Raw genomic sequence first — 21,718 nt, 5'->3', positions numbered from 1 at the left:
TGAAATGGGCTCAAAGGGAGAATAACTCCTCTGCCTATAAATAACAGTTTTGTGGCTGAAAATAAAGGTATTCAATGCTTTACAAGCTGAAAAATAGCTTATTTATATTTTGTTTGTGATCAATATGGGATGATGGGTACAATGTATATACAGTAGCTCGCAAAAGTAAGTAGACACCCCTCAATTTTTTGTAAACATTTTATTATATCTTTTCATATGACAATACTGAAGAAATGACACTTTGCTACAATGTAAAGTAGTGAGTGTACAGCTTGTATAACAGTGTAAATTTGCTGTCAAAATGACTCAACACACAGCCATTCATGTCTAAACTGCTGGCAACAAAAGTGAGTACACCTCCAAGTGACAATGTCCAAATTAGGCCCAATTAGCCATTTTCCCTCCCCTGTGTCATGTGACTTGTTAGTGTTACAAGTCCCAGATGTAATGGGGAGCAGGTGTGTTAAATTTGATGTTATCGCTCTCACTCTCTCATACTGGTCACGGGAAGTTCAACATGGCACCTCATGGCAAAGAACTCTCTGAGGATCTGAAAAAAAGAATTGTTGCTCTAAATAAAGATGGCCTAGGCTATAAGAAGATTGTCAAGACCCTGAAACTGAGCTGCAGCACGGTGGCCAGAACCTTACAACCGTTTAACAGGACAGGTTCCACTCAAAACAGGCCTCGCCATGGTCGACCAAAGAAGTTGAATGCATGTGTTTGGCGTCATATCCAGAGGTTGTCTTTGGGAAATAGACGTATGAGTGCCAGCATTGCTTCAGAGGTCAAAGGGGTGGGGGGTCAGTCTGTCAGTGCTCAGACCATACACCGCACACTGCATTAAATTGGTCTGCATGGCTGTCATCCCAGAAGGAAGCCTCTTCTAAAGATGATGCAAAAGAAAGCCCACAAACAGTTTACTGAAGACAAGCAGACTAAGGACATGGATTACTGGAACCATGAGTCAATGAAAAAACAGGAATATCGGCGCAAGCATGAATAAATAAATGGATGGAAATAAATAAAAGCAGCTGACACCAAGGTAAAAAATATGTAAAACCCAATGTAAAACTGATAGTGAAAAGTGCAGCGCTAAAACAATAAGACAATAAAAACATCAATGGATAAATGAAAAGTCTATGAATGGCACGCAGTAGTCTTGTAAAAAAGAGGAGAAAACAGTCCAATAAGAAATCCCAATGAAAGTGCTCAGTGCTGATCAGTAAACAGGACACAAGTGCTTGTTCAGTGCAATCCTTCACCAGAGGTACTAGCCTCTCACCTGTAGGCTGTGAAAAGACAGCCTTAAAAGTACACTCCCAGCAATGTGAAAATCCTGACCAGGACAGCAATCACAGAGGGCATCTCTCCTTTTTGTAAAGGTGTTCACAACGATCCCCATGTAATAGAAAGGGGGCAGACCATAGTGCAATATGTTTCAAACACCACAATTTATTAATAAAACAAATGGACAGCCTCTTACTTCAAGGTAATGCAAAAACGAGCAGTACAGCAATCCAGGTGATCTCCAGACAGAGCGGAACGCTCTGCTAACAGGGGCTACGAGTGACGTCACGATCTCCTCCCCCTTGCGCACGCGTATCGTCCGTGGGCGGGACTTCCTCAGCGTATGGGCGGAGGGGCGAACGTCACTCTTTTTATATGCATCACTCCGCTCAATTCAGCGACGCTGAATTGAGCGGAGTGATGCATATAAAAAGAGTGACGTTCGCCCCTCCGCCCATACGCTGAGGAAGTCCCGCCCACGGACGATACGCGTGCGCAAGGGGGAGGAGATCGTGATGTCACTCGTAGCCCCTGTTAGCAGAGCGTTCCGCTCTGTCTGGAGATCACCTGGATTGCTGTACTGCTCGTTTTTGCATTACCTTGAAGTAAGAGGCTGTCCATTTGTTTTATTAATAAGTTGTGGTGTTTGAAACATATTGCACTATGGTCTGCCCCCTTTCTATTACATGGGGATCGTTGTGAACACCTTTACAAAACGGAGAGATGCCCTCTGTGATTGCTGTCCTGGTCAGGATTTTCACATTGCTGGGAGTGTACTTTTAAGGCTGTCTTTTCACAGCCTACAGGTGAGAGGCTAGTACCTCTGGTGAAGGATTGCACTGAACAAGCACTTGTGTCCTGTTTACTGATCAGCACTGAGCACTTTCATTGGGATTTCTTATTGGACTGTTTTCTCCTCTTTTTTACAAGACTACTGCGTGCCATTCATAGACTTTTCATTTATCCATTGATGTTTTTACTGGAACCATGTCCTGTGGTCTGATGAGACCAAGATAAATGTATTTGGTTCAGATGATGTTAAGCATGTGTGGTGGCAACCAGGTGAGGAGTGCAAAGCCAATTGTGCATTGCCTACAGCCAAGCATGGTGGTGGGAGTGTCATGGTCTGGGGCTGCATAAGTGCTGCCGGCACTGGGGAGCTACAGTTCATTGAGGGAACCATGAATGCCAACATGTGCTGTGACATACTGAAGCAGAGCATGTTCCCCTCCCTTCAGAGACTGGGCCGCATGCAGTATTCCAATATGAGAACGACCCCAAACACCCCACCAAGACGACCACTGCCTTGTTAAAGAAGCTGAGGGTAAAGGTGATGGACTGGCCAAGCATGTCTCCAGACCCAAACCCTATTGAGCATCTGTGAGGCATCCTCAACCTGAAGATGGAGGAGCGCAAGGTCTCTTCTTCCACTCCTCCATGATGACATCACAGAGCTGGTGGATGTTAGACTCCAGTGGCAAACTGTGAAGCTCTGATGAACTCCATGCCCAAGAGGGTTAAGGCAGTGCTGTAAAATAATGGTGACCACACACAATTTTGTCACTTTGGACCCAATTTGGACATTGTCACTTAGGGGTGTACTTACTTTTGTTGCCAGCAGTTTAGACATTAATGGCTGTGTGTTGAGTTATTTTGAGGGGACAGCAAATTTACACTGTTATACAAGCTGTACACTCACTACTTTACATTGTAGCAAAGTGTAATTTCTTCAGTGTTGTCACATGAAAAGATAGAATAAAATATTTGCAAAAATGTGAGAGGTGTACTCACTTTTGTGAGATGCTGTATATTCTTTCAATGCCATCATAGAATAAATGTAAAAAAAATATATAAAAATACTCTATAAAATACTAAAATGTATTTAAATAATATTGATTTCAAAATAATACCAATAATACCAATTACAATTCTAAAGTGCTAAATATTTTGTGTAGTTTGGATACTGTTTGTGCTCATGTGTCTATAAAACTAAATCAGTGATTGACTCTGCATTGCTGTTTTAAGATATATAGAGTGATTGTTTTGTTAGAAAGAAAGAAGAAATAATAAAACACAGTAATGCAAGTGACCACAGTGGCAAGAATACTGTGTAAGAGCAGCAGGGAACTACTTCATCCCAAAACTAGACCAACATCTTGAGCTCATAGTGGTTGATTTACTAAAACTGAAAATTGCAAATTATTGTGCAGCTGTGCGTGGTTGCCAATCAGCTTCTAACTTTAGCTTGTTCAATTAAGCTTTGACAAACAAAAAAAATGGTAGCTGATTTTTTTTTTTTTCTCTGCAGAGTTGAACCACATTTTGTACACTCCAGTTTTAGTAAATAAACCCCACAATCGCCAAAGCTTAATGAAAGCTTCAGCTGTGTCAGTTAAAAGTTATACTAAAATGCCCCCCCTCAATGAAAATTTAAAGAGAGTGGATGTTTTATCATATTCAGTAAACAGTATAAGGAGCAAAGTTCCAAGTACGTGTTGTAATCCACATCAGCCAATCAGTATTGAAATGATTGAAGTCAGATCATCCCAAGATGAGTTGAGTGGGTGCTATGGGCACAATTAATATGTTTCTCCTTGCATTTTTTTTTAAATAAATACCTAATTTAAATATATTGTTGTTCGTTCATGATGTAAACGATGACCAATTTTTCTTTATTAGCATATTAAGGTTTTAATGCGCACTGCCACTATACCGAATAAAGGCTTTGGCAGATAGCCCACTCCTATGGGCTTTTTTTATTATGGAGTCACACTCCCCTGCTACTTCCCCACTGCAGCATCCTAAGCTTTTGTGCCAACTAATGTCAGAGCCTAGATTGATGGGGGTGATGTTATGTCCCCTTTACCCATGTGAAAATTTCCTGTACTGGTGGTTGGCCACCCAAAATGGAGTACTGTCATAGGAAGAAGGTCAGGTGCTCTTTCAATCCTGGAATCCCAGCTATGTTAGAGCTGGGAGGCAATGTGTGAGTGTGGCTCAGTAAATATGACGGACTGCTTTTGGGGGTGGCTATCTGCAGACACTGTCACCATGGTCAATGTGCAGTGTCTATTTAAGCTGCACAGTCACATGCAAAGAACAATTTCCACTAATACTTTACTAAAATCTATTATAGCCATTCATGTTAAGTAGAAATCAATGTCCATCTGACCTAAATGTGTAGTAGTTTAGATAGATCTACTCACCTTGATGCAGCTCTCCATTTTAAATAGCACAATGGAGTTATAAATGCAAATTTTACATTCTTTGTCAAATTCTGGTGAAATGTGATTCTGCTGTACTTCTATGCTGGTCCAATGGTGTAATGAAAGTAAGAAATAATGGGATGGGGACACACTGTTCTTTACAATGGAATGAGGGCGGTGTGGATTTCTCTATGTACAAGAGATTTGACAGTGATGGTTATATTGTAAATCTGCAACAAAGCAGTTTCACAATCTAATCATACAAAAATATAATAGAAATTAAAAGGTAACAAAAGAAACATGAAAAAGATTAAGCCATTCAATCAAAATTGGCATCTTACCTGGTGGTAAATACTGACAATGACCAGATGAGTTCACCAGTACATTAGTGTGAAAAGAAGCATCAAATCTTTCATCTGCGCTACAAAATATAACATAGAATGAGAAAATGGCAGCCAGTGATTATAAATCATTACATTTTGACCAGAAGTGTTATTGTAAGTCAAAGGCTTGTTAAATGTAGGGATGAGAAACATCATTCTTTAAGCATAATCACATATCATTTTCTATGTATTACCTATAGATTTCCTTTCTTTCATGTCACTTTCGAGGATGGGTGTTGTTAAGAGAACTACAATTTAGATAGATTAAAGTATTTGTGACTTACAGTGACGCAAAGTACTTAAGTAAAGTAAATAATGGAGCTGCCTTCCACTTTTGACCTCGAGAAATCTAACACACAGATGATAAATGTTATATTGATCATAGTTTGGATGTTCTTGTTTAAAAGAAAAACTCCACTAACCAAACCCATTGTAGAACATTGAATGACATAAGAGTCAATTGTCATATTGCTTTTATAAAATGAAAGTAGAAATGAAATAGCTGCGCACAGGTATATCTATGAATATATTAACTGCTGACACTATGCCTAGATACTCAGCACAACAGATGTAGGTATATAAAAAGTGCAGCACTCACAAACTCTAAACCAAAATGATAAAAAAAAGTAATGAAAAATAAACCTATGAATCATCACAGAATTACCTCCAATGTCTCCCATCCAAATACTAACCAGGCCCAAAGCTGCTTTTGCTTCCATAATCAGATGAGATCAGGCACATTCAGGGTGGTATGACTGTGGGCCTTTCCACCAAAATCTATTCTTAACAGCAATATGTGTAATCAAAATGTTTTACATAAACTGTGATCGTGGTTATCAAAAACATAAATCCAGGAATTATTATAGAGGCATATACAACAGAAAATACTCTAGGACAGAATAAAATCCCACAAGCTGTGATGAGAACATAGAATGAGCTCTTCAGACATTCACCATCAAACAGAGCGTAAAACCACCCATATAAAGGAATTTATTAGGTCTAAGCACTAACAAATGTCCAGAAGTAGCCCAGCATATCACATGATACAGCAGCATGGAATTCTAGCATCAAAGATGGCAACCATTGATGTAAAACCACCCTTTTTATGGGTGGTTTTATGCTATGTGGAGTGTCTCATCATATGTGCATCGATCCTGCCAATTTAATTCCTAATGGTGCAGCAGTTCCCTGCAAGTTGTTGATGTATATGGTGACAACAGACAGCAAAATTCCTGGTGTTTCTGTGGAGGCTGGAGAGAGCGCCCTTTCCCTGGGAGAATTTCACTATGCTCATGTGACCACTGTTATATGAAGGGTTGCATTATTTGGCAAGCCTTGCGTGAGATCAATGACACCTGGGAGGCTTTATAAGTGTTTAATGGTGACAGCCTGAGGAGCTCATCCTATTTTCTGATCAAAGCTTGTGGGGCTCTCTTTATTCTGTCCTAGTGTATTTTCTGCTCTATGTACCTCTATATTGATTCCTATATTTAAGCACTTTGTTGATATATATTTTTGTTTTTTAATCACAGCATCACACTTTATGTAAAGCACTTTGATTACATATATTTCTGTTAACAATAGACATTGTGCCTGATCTTGAAAACTAAGCAAGGCTGAGCCTGGTTAGATTTTTGGATTGGAGACATTGGGGGTAAGATCTTGGTGATTCATAGGATTTTTTTTCATTAATTTTTATTTTTATAATTTTGTTTTTGAGTTTGTGAGCTCTGCACTTGTTATATACCTATATTTCTTTTATAGGTTATCTGCTTCTTCATAGGACACATGCCAAATCAATTTAGTTTATTTCTTCTATAATTTGATAATATACAGTGGGTACGGAAAGTATTCAGACCCCCTTAAATTTTTCACTCATTGTTATATTGCAGCCATTTGCTAAAATAATTTAAGTTCATTCTTCTTCCTCATGAATGTACACACAGCTCCCCATACTGACAGAAAAACACAGAATTGTTGACATTGTTGCAGATTTATTAAAAAAGAAAAACTGAAATATCACATGGTCCTAAGTATTCAGACCCTTTGCTGTGACACTCATATATTTAACCCAGGTGCTTTCCATTTCTTCTGATCATCCTTGAGATGGTTCTACACCTTCATTTGAGTCCAGCTGTGTTTGATTATACTGATTGGACTTGATTAGGAAAGCCACACACCTGTCTATATAAGACCTTCCAGATCACAATGCATGTCAGAGCAAATGATAATCATGAGGTCAAAGGAACTGCCTGAAGAGCTCAGAGACAGAATTGTGGCAAGGCACAGATCTGACCAAGGTTACAAAAAGATTTCTGCTGCACTTAAGGTTCCTAAGAGCACAGTGGCCTCCATAATCCTCAAATGGAAGACGTTTGGGACAACCAGAACCCTTCCTAGGGCTGGCCGTCTGGCCAAACTGAGCTATCGGGGGAGAAGAGCCTTGGTGAGAGAGATAAAGAAGAACCCAAAGATCACTGTGGCTGAGCTCCAGAGATGCAGTCAGGAGATGGGAGAAAGTTGTAGAAAGTCAACCATCACTGCAGCCCTCCACCAGTCGGGGCTTTATGGCAGAGTGGCCCGACGGAAGCCTCTCCTCAGTGTAAGACACATGAAAGCCCGCATGGAGTTTGCTAAAAAACACCTGAAGGACGCCAAGATGGTGAGAAATAAGATTCTCTGGTCTGATGAGACCAAAATAGAACTTTTTGGCCTTAATTCTAAGCGGTATGTGTGGAGAAAACCAGGCACTGCTCATCACCTGTCTAATACAGTCCCAACAGTGAAGCATGGTGGTGGCAGCATCATGCTGTGGGGGTGTTTTTCAGCTGCAGGGACAGGACAACTGGTTGCAATCGAGGGAAAGATGAATGCGGCCAAGTACAGGGATATCCTGGACAAAAACCTTCTCCAGAGTGCTCTGGACCTCAGACTGGGCCGAAGGTTTACCTTCCAACAAGACAATGACCCTAAGCACACAGCTAAAATAACGAAGGAGTGGCTTCACAACAACTCTGTAACTCTTCTTGAATGGCCCAGCGTGAGCCCTGACTTAAACCCAATTGAGCATCTCTGGAGAGAACTTAAAAATGGCTGTCCACCAACGTTTACCATCCAACCTGACAGAACTGGAGAGGATCTGCAAGGAGGAATGGCAGAGGATCCCCAAATCCAGGTGTCAAAGACTTGTTGCATCTTTCCCAAAAAGACTCCTGGCTGTATTAGATCAAAAGGGGGCTTCTACTAAATACTGAGCAAAGGGTCTGAATACTTAGGACCATGTGATATTTCAGTTTTTCTTTTTTAATAAATCTGCAACAATGTCAACAATTCTGTGTTTTTCTGTCAGTATGGGGTGCTATGTGTACATTTATGAGGAAGAAGAATGAACTTAAATGATTTTAGCAAATGGCTGCAATATAACAAAGAGTGAAAAATTTAAGGGGGTCTGAATACTTTCCGTACCCACTGTAACTACAATGGTCATATGATACCTTTTACTATTAAAGTGAACCTGTGACCAGGCTATAGACATATAATTAATTACATATTCCTAAAAAGTCATACATGTCTTAAAAGGCAAGCCTTCACCAATCTCTGTGGCTGCAGGCACCATGAAGCAATTCATCCTCAAAGTTCACAGCAGAAGTACTAAACTTGTTAAAGTCCTCCTCTCATATAGCTCAGCTAATCCTGCTCTAAATACTTTCATGCACTAAACCTAGACATAAATTAGCTTTAAAGCTCAAATCTAGGCGTTTTTTGTTTGTTTAAAAAGTCCACCCGGGGCTGTAAAAAAGCAGTTGCAGTTGCAGCTGCAGTAGTCACCTTCACTCCAGAACTGCCAGTTCTCTGGGTTGAATGATGCCCAGTGTTACTCAATCCAGATGATTGAGCCCATACTGTGAGTGCAAGGTGTCATAGCCATACAACTTGAGGGGGCATCACCAAGGTTCCCTTTATTTACAGTGTAAGGGTGAGACAGTGATGTCATTATGTCAGTGCTGCTCTCTGTAGCAGTAGGGGGAAGCTTGGAAAAGAGGCAAACAGTGAAAGGACCCTGCAGATATATATAATAAGAAAAGAGCTTTTAAAAAATATAAAAATGAAAGAACACTATCATTTAAATATAACAAGGAATTTAAGACCGCAAAAATTCAAATTGCAAAAGAGAGTAGGATAAACCCTCAAAAATTCTTCAAAATTATTAATAGTAAAAAGGTCAGATCTGAGCATGTAGGCCCTTCACAAAATAATCTGGAGTGAGTGACTGGGAACAAAGAGAAGGCATATTTATTAAATTCCTTCTTCAGCTCTGTGTATACAAAGGAGCATGGGGGAGCACACGTCCATAATCGGTATGATAGTGACATAGACTCCAATGTACCATTATGGCTCAAAACTGATGTGGTCCAGAAATATTTATACAAAATAAAGGTGAATAAGGCACCTGGACCGGATGTCATACACCCACGGGTCCTAAAAGAATTAAGCTCTGTCATTTCAAAGTCATTGTTTCTCATTTTTAGGAACTCTTTAATGGCTGGAATGGTACCACTGGATTGACGTAAGGCCAATGTGGTGCCCATATTAAAAAAAGGATCAAAGTCCTTACCCATTAATTATAGACCTGTTAGTTTACATTCTATAGTTGGGAAGATACTGAAGAGTTTAATAAAAAAAAACACATAGATGAGATTTGCTTAAAAAGAAAAAAAAAAATGTTAAGCAATAGCCACCATGGATTTACGAAAGTCAGATGTTTTTAAACAAATCTGATTTATTTTTATGAGGAGGTAAGCAAAACCTTAGACAATGGAGTGGTTGTGGACATGGTATACTTGGATTTTGCAAAAGTGTTTGACACAGTTCCCCACACACTGCTAATGTGTAAGGTAAAGTCTACATGTTTGGAAAAATCAGTTTGTAAATTGCTAGAAAACTGGCTAAAAGTCCAAATTCAGAGAGTAGTAGTTAATGATTCATACTCTGAATAGTCTAGCGTTGTTAGTGGTGTACCCCAAAGTTCAGTGTTGGGACCCTTACTTTTTAATATATTTATAAATGATATCTGGTTTGGAAATAAAAGTATAATTTCAGTCTTTGCAGATGACACCAAGCTATGCAGTGGATTAACATCCTTACAGGATGTCTCCAACTTAAAAGCTGACCTCAATGCAATGTATAAATGGGCAACTATGTAGCAAATTAGTTTTTTTTAGTATAATGATAAATGTAAAGCTATGTACTTGGGGACTAAAAATATACACACATCATACATATTAGGAGGAAAACAGCTGGGGGTTTCAATGGTGGAGAAGGATCTGGGTGTTCTGGTAGATCATAGGTGTAATATTAGCATGCAATGCCAAGCTGCAGTTTCCAAAGCAAGTAAAATCCTTACTTGTATCAAGAAAGGTATGGACTGCAGAGGGAGAGATATCATTTTTCCCTTGTACAGTACAAATCATTAGTAAGAAGCAGTGCCATCTTACGAGCAATAAAGGCCCCTGGGCAATGCAGTGTACTGGGGCCCCGCCTACACAATCACCCATGAGAATAAATATGCAAATGATCGAAAAAGGCAATATTTATTGGTACAGCAGTGCCAGGCTTTCAAATTTGGTGGCTGGGTCCAGTGAACACACACACGGACGGGAGTCAGACTCGACTGTCCTGTGTGTGCCTGTTCCCTTGGAGGCGGACCTGCGTTCCTGCAGTTGTGAGCTTCCCCTCCATGGCCCAAGGGGCCTGACGCTTGCCATCTGCTAAGTTCGGAAGCAGGATGCACAAGGAAATCTGGACTAATGCTTGGCTGGGGCTGGGTCACTGGGCAGGTGGGGCCCCCCACGCAAGTGGGGCCCCCGGGCAACTGCCCAGCATGCCCATTCGGTAAGATGGCCCTGGTAAGAAGGTATAGAGGAACTCGGCTATGAGGAATGATTAGCTGAACTGAATTTTGTCTCTCTTGAGAAGAGGATGGAGGAGGAGGAGGAGGAGGGGGATGTGATCAACATGTTTACATAAGTGGTCCATATAGTGAACTTTGTGTCGAGTTATTCACTTTAAAGTCATCACAGTTGACAAGGGGGCACTCTTTACATCTGGAGGAAAAGAGATTTAGGGGTTAATTTACTAAAACTAGAGAGTGCAAAATCTGGTGCAGCTTTGCATAGACACCAATTAGCTGCCAGATTTTATTGTCAAAGCTTATTTGAACAAGCTGAAGTTAGAAGCTGATTGGCTACCATGCACAGTTGCACCAGATTTTGCACTCCCCACTTTAAGTAAATGAACCCCTGTATCTCCAAATACAGAAGGGCTTCTTCACAGAAAGAGCTGTGAAAATGTGGAATAGACTCCCCTAAGAGGTGGTTCTGGTCAGCTCAGTAGATTGTTTGAAGAAAGGCCTGGATTATTTCCTAGATACACATAATATAACTGGATACTAATATTTATAGGTAAAGGTGATCCAGGGAATAGCTGATTGCCTCTTGGGGAATTAGGAAGGAATTTTTTCCCTGCTAGAGCAAATTGTATCATGCTATTATTATTATTATATTATGTAACGCCACCCTTGAAGGAGCCGCTGAATACATTTTGGGTCCTCTGTCTTCTGCCTCGACTCCAAGAACAAACTCAGCCCCTCTGACAAAACTGGTTAAATGGAGAGACCTCTGCAACCACAGATATAGACACAATTGGAAAATATCCTGCACCTGGCTGTATGTTACTATAGTAAATGCACACACACATACCTGTTTAGTGATAAGAAAGTTGGTAAGTTGAAACCACTTAAATAAACACAGTCTAAGATAACATAGGCTCCCCCAAGTAGATTAAACGTAGTAAGCTATACAGAATTTCTCTATACCCAAGTAAAGAATAATCAGTTCTTTGAATTTAAATAGGTAACGTGAATAACTCTTATGAACAGTACAAGGTATAAATAACTACGCTGTCTTAGAGTGCACTCTAAGAGGGGGGGCAAAGTGTGTTACTTCTTTAAAACAAAGTTAATGGGTAAATGGGCAAAGGGTTAGGGGCATTTCTTGGTCCTGACTCTTCGGCTGGCGAAGATGTTGGAGCTCTTTAAGGCAGTCTCTAAGGTGTTCGAGATAATATGTGACTGACTGTGTATATCCTAGTGGCTTATTCTCTGATGACAGCAGCAAATAGAGGCAGTCACAGATAATGGCTCAAATCCCAGCAGCACAGTCACAACGGTTCCTCCAAACAGATGTCCTCTCACTCTTGGTTGCCCGTGGCGACACCCGCAACTGGCACTCCAGGGGTGGTAACCTCACAGCCGCTCTGTCCCCTGGCCCACAGGTCACAACCTGGGCCTTTGATCTCCCTCCATTGCAGTAATGGCTCCTCTCTCTCACTCACTCTATCACTGGCTAGTGATGCTGGGCACAAAAGCTCTCTCCTCACTCTCAATCCTGTCCCTCAGCACTGTCCTCTTGCTCCTCTCTGGCTGGCTCAACTCCAGGGGCTGTTGTGCTTGGCCCCCCTCTGTCCCTTCCAAAAACACCTCAGCCTCCTCAGCACTTTCTGAAACTCCTCTTCTTTTGTGTCTCCTCATGTTCAGTCAGGAACGGTCAGCCTCTCCCTATCTCCATCTTGTGGCCAAAAGGAAAAAAATGACCTTTAGGGGACAATGACAACATGCCTGCTACACCCCCCCCCCCATAAAACCTTTGGTGCCCAAAGAAGGGACAGAGTTCATCAATATATAATGTCCACAACCCTGTTACATGCTTTCAAAATAGAATAGGAGGCAAAAACAGGTTAGTATATGTAAGAAAACAAGCAATTGGCATGCACATATAAACCTGGCAAGGGAACCTTCTACCATTTGTCATAAGAGGTCAGGCTGTCTTGCCCGCAAGCCACCGATACTGGGATTGCCCACCTAGATGTGCCAGGGGTGAATTGGAGTCGCCCTCCACTAAAGCTGTAGTGGGAAGGATCGGTGGGTTGTGAGTTCTCTGAGATGTGAGGATAGCTTCTTCAGAGCTTTCACCTAAAGTATTGTAAGTCAGCCTTTTTGGTGGGCGAATTGTCCACTTTCCTCTCTATTCTTTGGGTTCAGGTGTTTCAGGTATGGTAATCTCTTCCCCTGATGCTAAAGAAGGTTTAGGAGCTTCTATGGAGTATAAGAGGACCAATGCGCTACCTGAGGGGTAGGACTAGTGACTAAGAACAACAAATGGTGCCAAAAAAATATATTTAACAAAAAAATATATTATAGAATAGAATAGTAAACGAAAAGCAGCCAATTCTATTCGGTGTCACCACTGTGTATGCAATATACTGAGCAATCACAAAATCTGCGCTAATTCATAGATAATGATATGACAGTGATGATGCAATAAACTATTAAAATGATGATGCAATAAAATATTTAATGAGTGCACAAAACATCAAAAACATGCACAATGAAACTGCAGTGCATATACTGAAAGTGAAAAAACAACTGATATCTAAAGCAACTAATGGCATACAATAAAGTGTGCAGGAGATAAATGTGTCAGTCAAAATCAAAAGTTGGTGCACATAATGGATGAATATCAATGTCCAATAGAAAGTGAGGTGGTGCACAGAAAGTGATTTCCAATAATAAGTGACTGAAGTGATGATTCCACAACTGTAAAGGTGATTAATGTGATTAAAAAAATGTGTTGCCGGTAGGGTTGGCGTGTCACTCCAGTGAGCTAAAATAAATGTATGCAATGGCCGCTCACCTCCATGCACACTCATATGAGTGTGTTTAAATGATCCTGGGATGTGACACGGACCTCTTTTGGTATGGGGTAGATGATGGACTGTATTGGTATATGGAAGTGCCTCTCTCCCCTCCGTGAAAATCAATCAATCCACAATGAAGTTTTGCTGGTAACAAGCCGCTACTAAACCTCGCATGTGTGGGGATGTATCTCATGTGTAGGGATAATCAAATAGAGGACATTATGGTGTAGTACATCACAAACTAAATTTTAATAAATATAAATGACTTACAGTGAAGTAAATATACAAGCGCAGACCGCCGATTGTAAGATCCTGGCACTCTCAGTGCCTTTCTATCATCTCACTTCCGGGTTGCGTTCCACCACTCAGGTAGGTGGAACGCATATAAGGTGTGTATTCCTTTAACAGTGCTGACGTCATCATCAGGCGCCGCACTGAGCGGCTATTTCAACTGACGGTCTGCACTCACACATTGTTCGTGCAAACTGCTCCTGATACCTGCCTAACCTGACGCTGCCGAATCTTCCAGCTACATACCCTATACCTGGATTGACCGGAGCCTCGCTACCTTGTCCTACACTCCCTCACTACTGGCTATTGATAAGTACCCCACAGGGGACCCCCTCTTATCAACAACGCTTGCTATCTATACCTGCATTATAAGAACTATTGCTAGCTCTAGGATACATGCTCTCCAGTATCTACCATCTGCATTTCTAAACCTAGATCGCTAGCTCTTGTGCCTATTATTTGTTACAACCTGCATTACCAAACTAAGCTTAGCAACACCTGTATATCTTTCTTGCTATTATCTATCACCTGTTGATTATACTAGATTGCTAGCTCTTGTGATTGCTATCTATCATCATCTACTATCATTCCTGTAACATCACTATCTGAGTGCTTATCATCATCTACTATCACTCCTCAGAGCCTATACCTTCAGTGTAACATCTCACTGCTACTTGCATAATTACTATCACTCCTGCAACATCATTATCTGAGTGTTTGTATATGTGCATACTGAATCAGGCTGAACCACTATGATGAGTCAAGAGAGTTGGATCAGGTGATTTAACAAGATCTCTACAAGACTACTGAGTGGAATTCTGCAGCTGCAAATCCAGTATCCTTGAGCTAAAACCCAGAGCGTTACAGATTGCACGAACCCTAAAAAATGGATTCAGCAGAAATGGCCACTCATGTGATGCATCTCACACAAAAAGTAGAAGCATTAGTTCATACTCTTACTGAAGTACAAAAGGAAAATCAAACCTTGAGACAGCAGGTGGCCCGTGTATCTCAGCTTACTGCTGCTCAACCCCGTGAGCCCAAGATAAACCCTCCACAAGTGTTTACAGGTGACCGGAAAAAATTTTGTGAGTTTAAAAACGCATGTCAATTGCTTTTCAGTTTAAAACCTCGTACTTACATTACAGACCGTATTAAAGTATGCACTACTATCTCTTATATGTCAGGTGATCCACGGGCTTGGGCAGACTCCTTCTTTGAGAAAGATGATCCTATTCTCAATTCCTATCCTGCGTTTTTAGCAGAACTCTCCCGTCTATATGAAGACCCAAATAGGCAAAGTACTGCTGACAGCCAATTGAGAGCTTTAAAACAGGGAAGGAGACCTGTTGAAGACTTTGCAGCAGAGTTCAAGAGATGGACCCTTGATGCAGGGTGGAATGATGCATCTCTGCGTACCCAGTTCAGGCTTGGTCTATCCGAAGCCGTTAAAGACGAGCTCGCCCGAGTGGACTTACCTGGCACTTTGGATGCTTTAATACAGCTCAGTATCAACATTGAAAGACGGTTACGAGAAAGGAAGGCTGAGAAAATGGGAGTACCATCACCCAATCCTTCTCGTTTCTCGTCTTCTGATCCTACTCCCATGGAGGTAGGGATCATACGCTCCCCATTATCATCTGTTGAACGAGCCAGGAGAAAATCTCAGAACCTTTGCATGTATTGTGCTTCCTCTGATCATCTAATAAGCGTCTGTCCCCTTGTCCGCAAAAAAGAGGGTGAGTTTTCACATATATTATTGGGGGGTTTAACGACTTCTTTTCCTAACCCCTATCTTTTCATCCAATTAATTTTACAGTGGGACCAAAATAGAATCACTTCCAAGGCTATGATCGACACAGGATCTTGTGGGAACTACATTGACACTAGTTTTGTTGCTTTAAATAAAATACCTATTTATTTCAAAATCTAAACCTGTCTCTGTTAGTTTAATTAATTATTCCCTTATCTTCTGGTCCAATCGTTAAACAAACTCAAGCACTTCTAGTTACTGCTAACGAGTCTCATGTTGAGACAAACACTTTTGATGTGTTATCTTCACCACATTTTCCCATTATTCTGGGACTTCCCTGGTTACACATGCATCAACCAAACATCGATTGGAAAACACTAACACTGACTTTCCCCTCACACTACTGTGAGACCACGTGTAAGATCCAATCGTACCGAAATATCCTTTCCATGGTGTCAGATCAAATCACACCACCACCATGCTATCAGGATCTGGCTGAAGTTTTCCTTGAGAAAAATGCTCAAGTGTTGCCTCCCCATAGGGACTATGATTGTTCCATTGATCTACTCCCTAACAGTAAACTACCTTTCGGACATGTTTATCCTCTATCTCAGGATGAACTTTCTCATCTCAAACAGTATTTGGATGAGAATTTAGCGAAGGGGTTTATTAGACCCTCTACTTCTTCCACAGCTGCAGGACTTTTCTTTGTCCACAATAAGGATCAGAGTCTCAGGCCTATCATTGACTACAGGCAATTAAATAACATCACAATAAAGGATCGCTATCCTTTACCTCTCATTGCGGAACTCATTGAACAGGTGCGTGGAGCCACTTACTTTTCAAAGTTGGATTTAAAAGGGGCATACAATCTTATCCGCATACGCAAAGGGGATGAGTGGAAGACGGCATTCAGAACTAGGTATGGATTATTCGAATATCTGGTGATGCCCTTCGGATTATGCAACGCTCCCGGAGCATTCCAGCGTTTTATAAATGACATCTTCAGAGACCTACTCGATGTTTGTGTTGTGGTATATCTGGATGATATACTCATCTACTCACAATCCTTGTCTGAACATGTAAGACATGTACGACTTGTATTATCCAGATTGCTCTCACACAATTTATATGTAAAATTGAAGAAATGCCTATTCCATATGGAGGAAGTGTTATTCCTGGGATACATCATATCAAAGAATGGCATTAAGATGGATAAAAGCAAGATATCGTGTATCCAGGATTGGCCTATACCAACAACACGTAAGGCATTACAACGATGCCTTGGGTTCTCAAACTTTTACAGAAAATTCATCAAAAACTTCTCTACCATTGTAAGACAGTTAACTCAACTCACAAGTGTGAAAAAGACGTACAAATGGTCTGAAGAAGCGAATCAAGCTTTCCGCTTGCTAAAATCAAGCTTCACTTCTGCTCCCATATTACGCCATCCAGACCCATCTCTACAATACATCCTAGAGGTGGATGCATCAAATATGGCTGTAGGAGCAGTTCTCTCCCAAAGACCGACAAATACGTCTCCTCTCCACCCAGTTGCCAATACTCATATATACGGATCACAAGAACCTCCAATACCTCCAAACCAACAAAACCCTTTCCCATCGGCAAGTGCGTTGGTCATTATTCTTCCTAAGATTTAATTTCCTAGTGACCTACAAACCTGCAGATAAAAACAAGAAGGCGGATGCATTATCACGGTTAACCGAAGATAACTGTGCAGAAATCCCTTCACTCCCTATAATACCACAAGATCGTATTGTTGGCGTTGTTCGTTCCTTAAAAGAAGAGATTCTGCATAGTCTAGGATTGGATTCACCACCACCACATCTAAATTCTGATGCAGAAGGCTTCCTTTACTTTGATAACAAACTCTACATACCTCCTGACATGCGCACTAAGATCTTGGAACTAACACATGATGTACCTATGGCAGGACACATGGGTATGACCAAAACATTAAATTTACTCACCAGGCAATTTTGGTGGCCTGGAATGAAGATGTCTGTACAGAAGTTCGTTTCCTCATGTGACACCTGTGCTAGGTCCAAAATTGAGACTACAAAGCCATTCGGGCTACTTTGCAGTCTACCTATACCCAAAGTTCCATGGGAAGTTGTGTCCCTAGATTTCATAGTGCAATTACCACCTTCCAAGGGATTCACTACCATTTTAGTGTCAGTGGACCATCTGACCAAGATGGCACATTTCATTCCCATTCGCAGATTACCATCATCTAAAGAAACAGCGGAACTACTAATTAAACATGTGTTCAAGTTACATGGAATTCCAAAGACCCTTTTATCTGACCGGGGTTCACAATTTATTTCTAAGTTTTGGCAAGCTCTATGTCGTATATTACGTATTGAGCGGAAGCTTACTTCCCCCTATCACCCACAGACTAATGGACAAACTGAACGGGTCAACCAATGTATTGAACAATACTTGCGCTGTTACACCTCCTATTTACAGGATGATTGGGTGGATCTTCTTCCTCTGGCGGAATTTGCTTACAATAATGCAACCCACAGTACCACTAAGCAAAGTCCGTTCTTTCTGAATTATGGGTTTCATCCCACATTTCTTCCTCCACGCATCCTACCATCAAGTAACCCGGTGGCTACTGATTACCTTACGCAAATAAAAGACTCCTTGGATTTACTGAACACCACCATCTCTCATGCCCACAGCCAACAGAAACGGTACTACGATCTTCGTAGAAGACCTTCCCCTCAGTATACCGTTGGAGATCTCGTGTGGTTATCCACAAAAAATCTGAGATTAAAAATCCCCAGCAAAAAACTTGGACCTCTGTTTTTGGGACCTTTCCCGATCGAGAAAGTCATTGGAACATCTGCAGTTCGACTCACATTACCGACAGATCTCAAAATACACCCTATATTTCACGTATCCTTACTAAAAGCACATATACCTAATCAGGGAATTAGATCTACCATCTTGCCTCCACCTCCAGTACAAGTAGAAGGGGGAGAAGAATTTGAGATTCGGGAGATTTTGGATTCTCGTATCCATAGAGGAAAACTCCAATATCTCATCAGATGGAAAAATGATGGACCTCAAGATGACACCTGGTTGGATGCTTCTGATGTTCATGCATCCAGACTTATACAAAGGTTCCACACCAAGTACCCTGAGAAACCAGTTCTATAGGCCTTCTGGAGCCGGCCTTACGGGGGGGGGGGGTACTGTAAGATCCTGGCACTCTCAGTGCCTTTCTATCATCTCACTTCGGGGTTGCGTTCCACCACTCAGGTAGGTGGAACGCATATAAGGTGTGTATTCCTTTAACAGTGCTGACGTCATCATCAGGCGCCGCACTGAGCGGCTATTTCAACTGACGGTCTGCACTCACACATTGTTCGTGCAACCGCTCCTGATACCTGCCTAACCTGATGCTGCCGAATCTTCCAGCTACATACCCTATACCTGGATTGACCGGAGCCTCGCTACCTTGTCCTACACTCCCTCACTACTGGCTATTGATAAGTACCCCACAGGGGACCCCCTCTTATCAACAACGCTTGCTATCTATACCTGCATTATAAGAACTATTGCTAGCTCTAGGATACATGCTCTCCAGTATCTACCATCTGCATTTCTAAACCTAGATCGCTAGCTCTTGTGCCTATTATTTGTTACAACCTGCATTACCGAACTAAGCTTAGCAACACCTGTATATCTTGCTTGCTATTATCTATCACCTGTTGATTATACTAGATTGCTAGCTCTTGTGATTGCTATCTATAATCATCTACTATCATTCCTGTAACATCACTATCTGAGTGCTTATCATCATCTACTATCACTCCTCAGAGCCTATACTTTCAGTGTAACATCTCACTGCTTTCATAATTACTATCACTCCTGCAACATCATTATCCGAGTGTTTGTATATGTGCATACTGAATCAGGCTGAACCACTATGATGAGTCAAGAGAGTTGGATCAGGTGATTTAACAAGATCTCTACAAGACTACTGAGTGGAATTCTGCAGCTGCAAATCCAGTATCCTTGAGCTAAAACCCAGAGCGTTACACCGATGCGGTATAAAACCCAACTTCCGGTTACGGCCGTTAAACAGAAGTGACGTCACCCGGCTCCTCCCGACGCGTTGTGTCACTACACACGTGACTTTCTCAAGGGACAGCTCATTGAATATTTTATTGCATCATCATTTTAATAGTTTATTGCATCATCACTGTCATATCATTGTCTATGAATTAGCGCCGATTTTGTGATTGTTCAGTATATTAGGAGCTTCTATGTCCTCTACAGTCAGGAAACCCAGAAGATCTCCTTGGCTTACCAAGGGTTGGCTCTGTGGAATGAACTCTGGAGACTAAGATCTAAGGGTTCCCGTATCTGCTTCTCTGGAATGAAGAGGGATGGCAATCCCTGTCAGCGTCCGAAGTGTTACGGCCTCGCCATTGAAACTGCGGACCCAAATGCTGTTAGGACGAGTAGATCCAGCCACCCCAGTCTTACCATCTGATTTGGGGAAAAAAGAGGAGTTTCAGGAAGTACTAGGGTGCATGGGAATTTCATGGTACCCACTCTTCAGATCCAGCATACTGAACCACTTTGTCCCCGACAGGCTCTGCAGGGCATCTTCAATCCTTGAAGTGGTTTACTGATCAGGGATGGTCCTCCTGTTGAGCATCTGATAATCAATGCACAGCCTCAGGGAGCCATTATTATTCTGCACTACCACTATGGGGGAGGAATAAGGACTCCTCTCCTGTACGGACCACCCACAGCCTCTATCCACCACCATCCAGGTCAAGTGGGTTCACATTAATAAAATAACCTGAACTCATTAGGGTAGTGAGGGAGAAAAAGGCTGTGTTTGAGGGCAAGAAAACTGCAACCAGGCCAGCATCAGCAGCTGTATCTGACATCGGGTCAGTGGGGACTTCAGAGCCCAATTCAGAGATAGCCACTCTGAAATCCCAGATGTCACAGATGATGAAAATAATGAATCTTTTAGCAGCATAAATCACCACATTGTCTGGTAAAAGTACTCTGGGGTCCGGCCAATCTTCAATTCCTACCATTGCCTCTACCATGAAACCAGTGAATAGAGGGGTTTGTTTCAACTGCGGAGGAATAGGACATTAGCAACGTGATTGTTCAAATCCACCCAAGTCTGAAAACCAATGCCAGAAATCAGTGGAAAACTTCAGAGGGCGCCAGGTAAAGGAGCCAACCGGGTACCCATTCTCAGCAGTTAACTCCAAAGTTAAAGACGCAAAGAAACCACAGTGCAAGCACAAACTCTTTCAGTGGGCTCCTATTTCTGTTCCTGAGCGACCAGACAACCTGCTCCCATCAACCTTGGCTGACCGACTTCAGAAAGTCAGTGCACACCAGCCCTCCGGGGGCCCCACTGAGACACAAACAAATCCCAGAGGAGCCTCCACGTGTGATGCCAATCCCGAAGGAGCCGTTGGTTACATTTTGGGTCCTCTGTCTTCCGCCTTGACTCCAAGAACAAACTCAGCTCCTCTGACACACCTGGTAAACCACTTCCCACCCAAGGACGTACCTGTACATCCTTGGGTTTCAGTGTTTTTACCGGGATGATGCTTGCACCTACAGGCATCATCCCGGTAACATTATTTTCAGCCGGCGATTCTGTAGAAGTCAGGAGGGATCTGAGTGGCTAATTAGCCACTCAATCACTTCTGCGGGTGGCGGAAGGGGATCTCACCCCCCTCCTGCCGCCGCCTCTCCCGGGCTTTCTAGTCCCATCGCGAAGGCTGGGAGCGATTCGGCTGGCGGCAATGGCTGCCTGGGACAGAGAGAGAGAGGAACTGATGTTGTTCCCCTTTGTAACCCTGGAAACTGGGAGCAACGAGTATTTGTCATTTCTGGTTCCGCCCCTTTGTTTACATGGCTACCAGCGGCCAGCAAAGCAGCTGATCGGACCGATAAACAGGACCTGTCACGGCCCATGCTGAATTTCCTTTATGGCTCAATGACAATATGCCTGCTACAATTAT

At 42.0% G+C, this 21,718-nt stretch overlaps 1 protein-coding gene across 1 annotated transcript in view; it reads right to left on the bottom strand.

Moving 5' to 3' along the window:
• Positions 1–21,718, bottom strand: part of LOC309555125 (neuronal acetylcholine receptor subunit alpha-7) — a 361,838-nt gene that overhangs the window by 23,433 nt on the left and 316,687 nt on the right. The window contains exon 5 of the mRNA XM_082256959.1: positions 4,838–4,917. Within this exon, the coding sequence (XP_082113085.1) occupies positions 4,838–4,917 (80 nt within the window). The remainder of the gene's footprint in view (positions 1–4,837; positions 4,918–21,718) is intronic.

Source organism: Pelophylax lessonae, assembly GCF_965119305.1.
Source record: "Pelophylax lessonae genome assembly, chromosome: 4".
In the NCBI taxonomy this organism is placed as follows: domain Eukaryota; kingdom Metazoa; phylum Chordata; class Amphibia; order Anura; family Ranidae; genus Pelophylax; species Pelophylax lessonae.
This window is presented reverse-complemented; position numbering and strand designations above follow the sequence as displayed.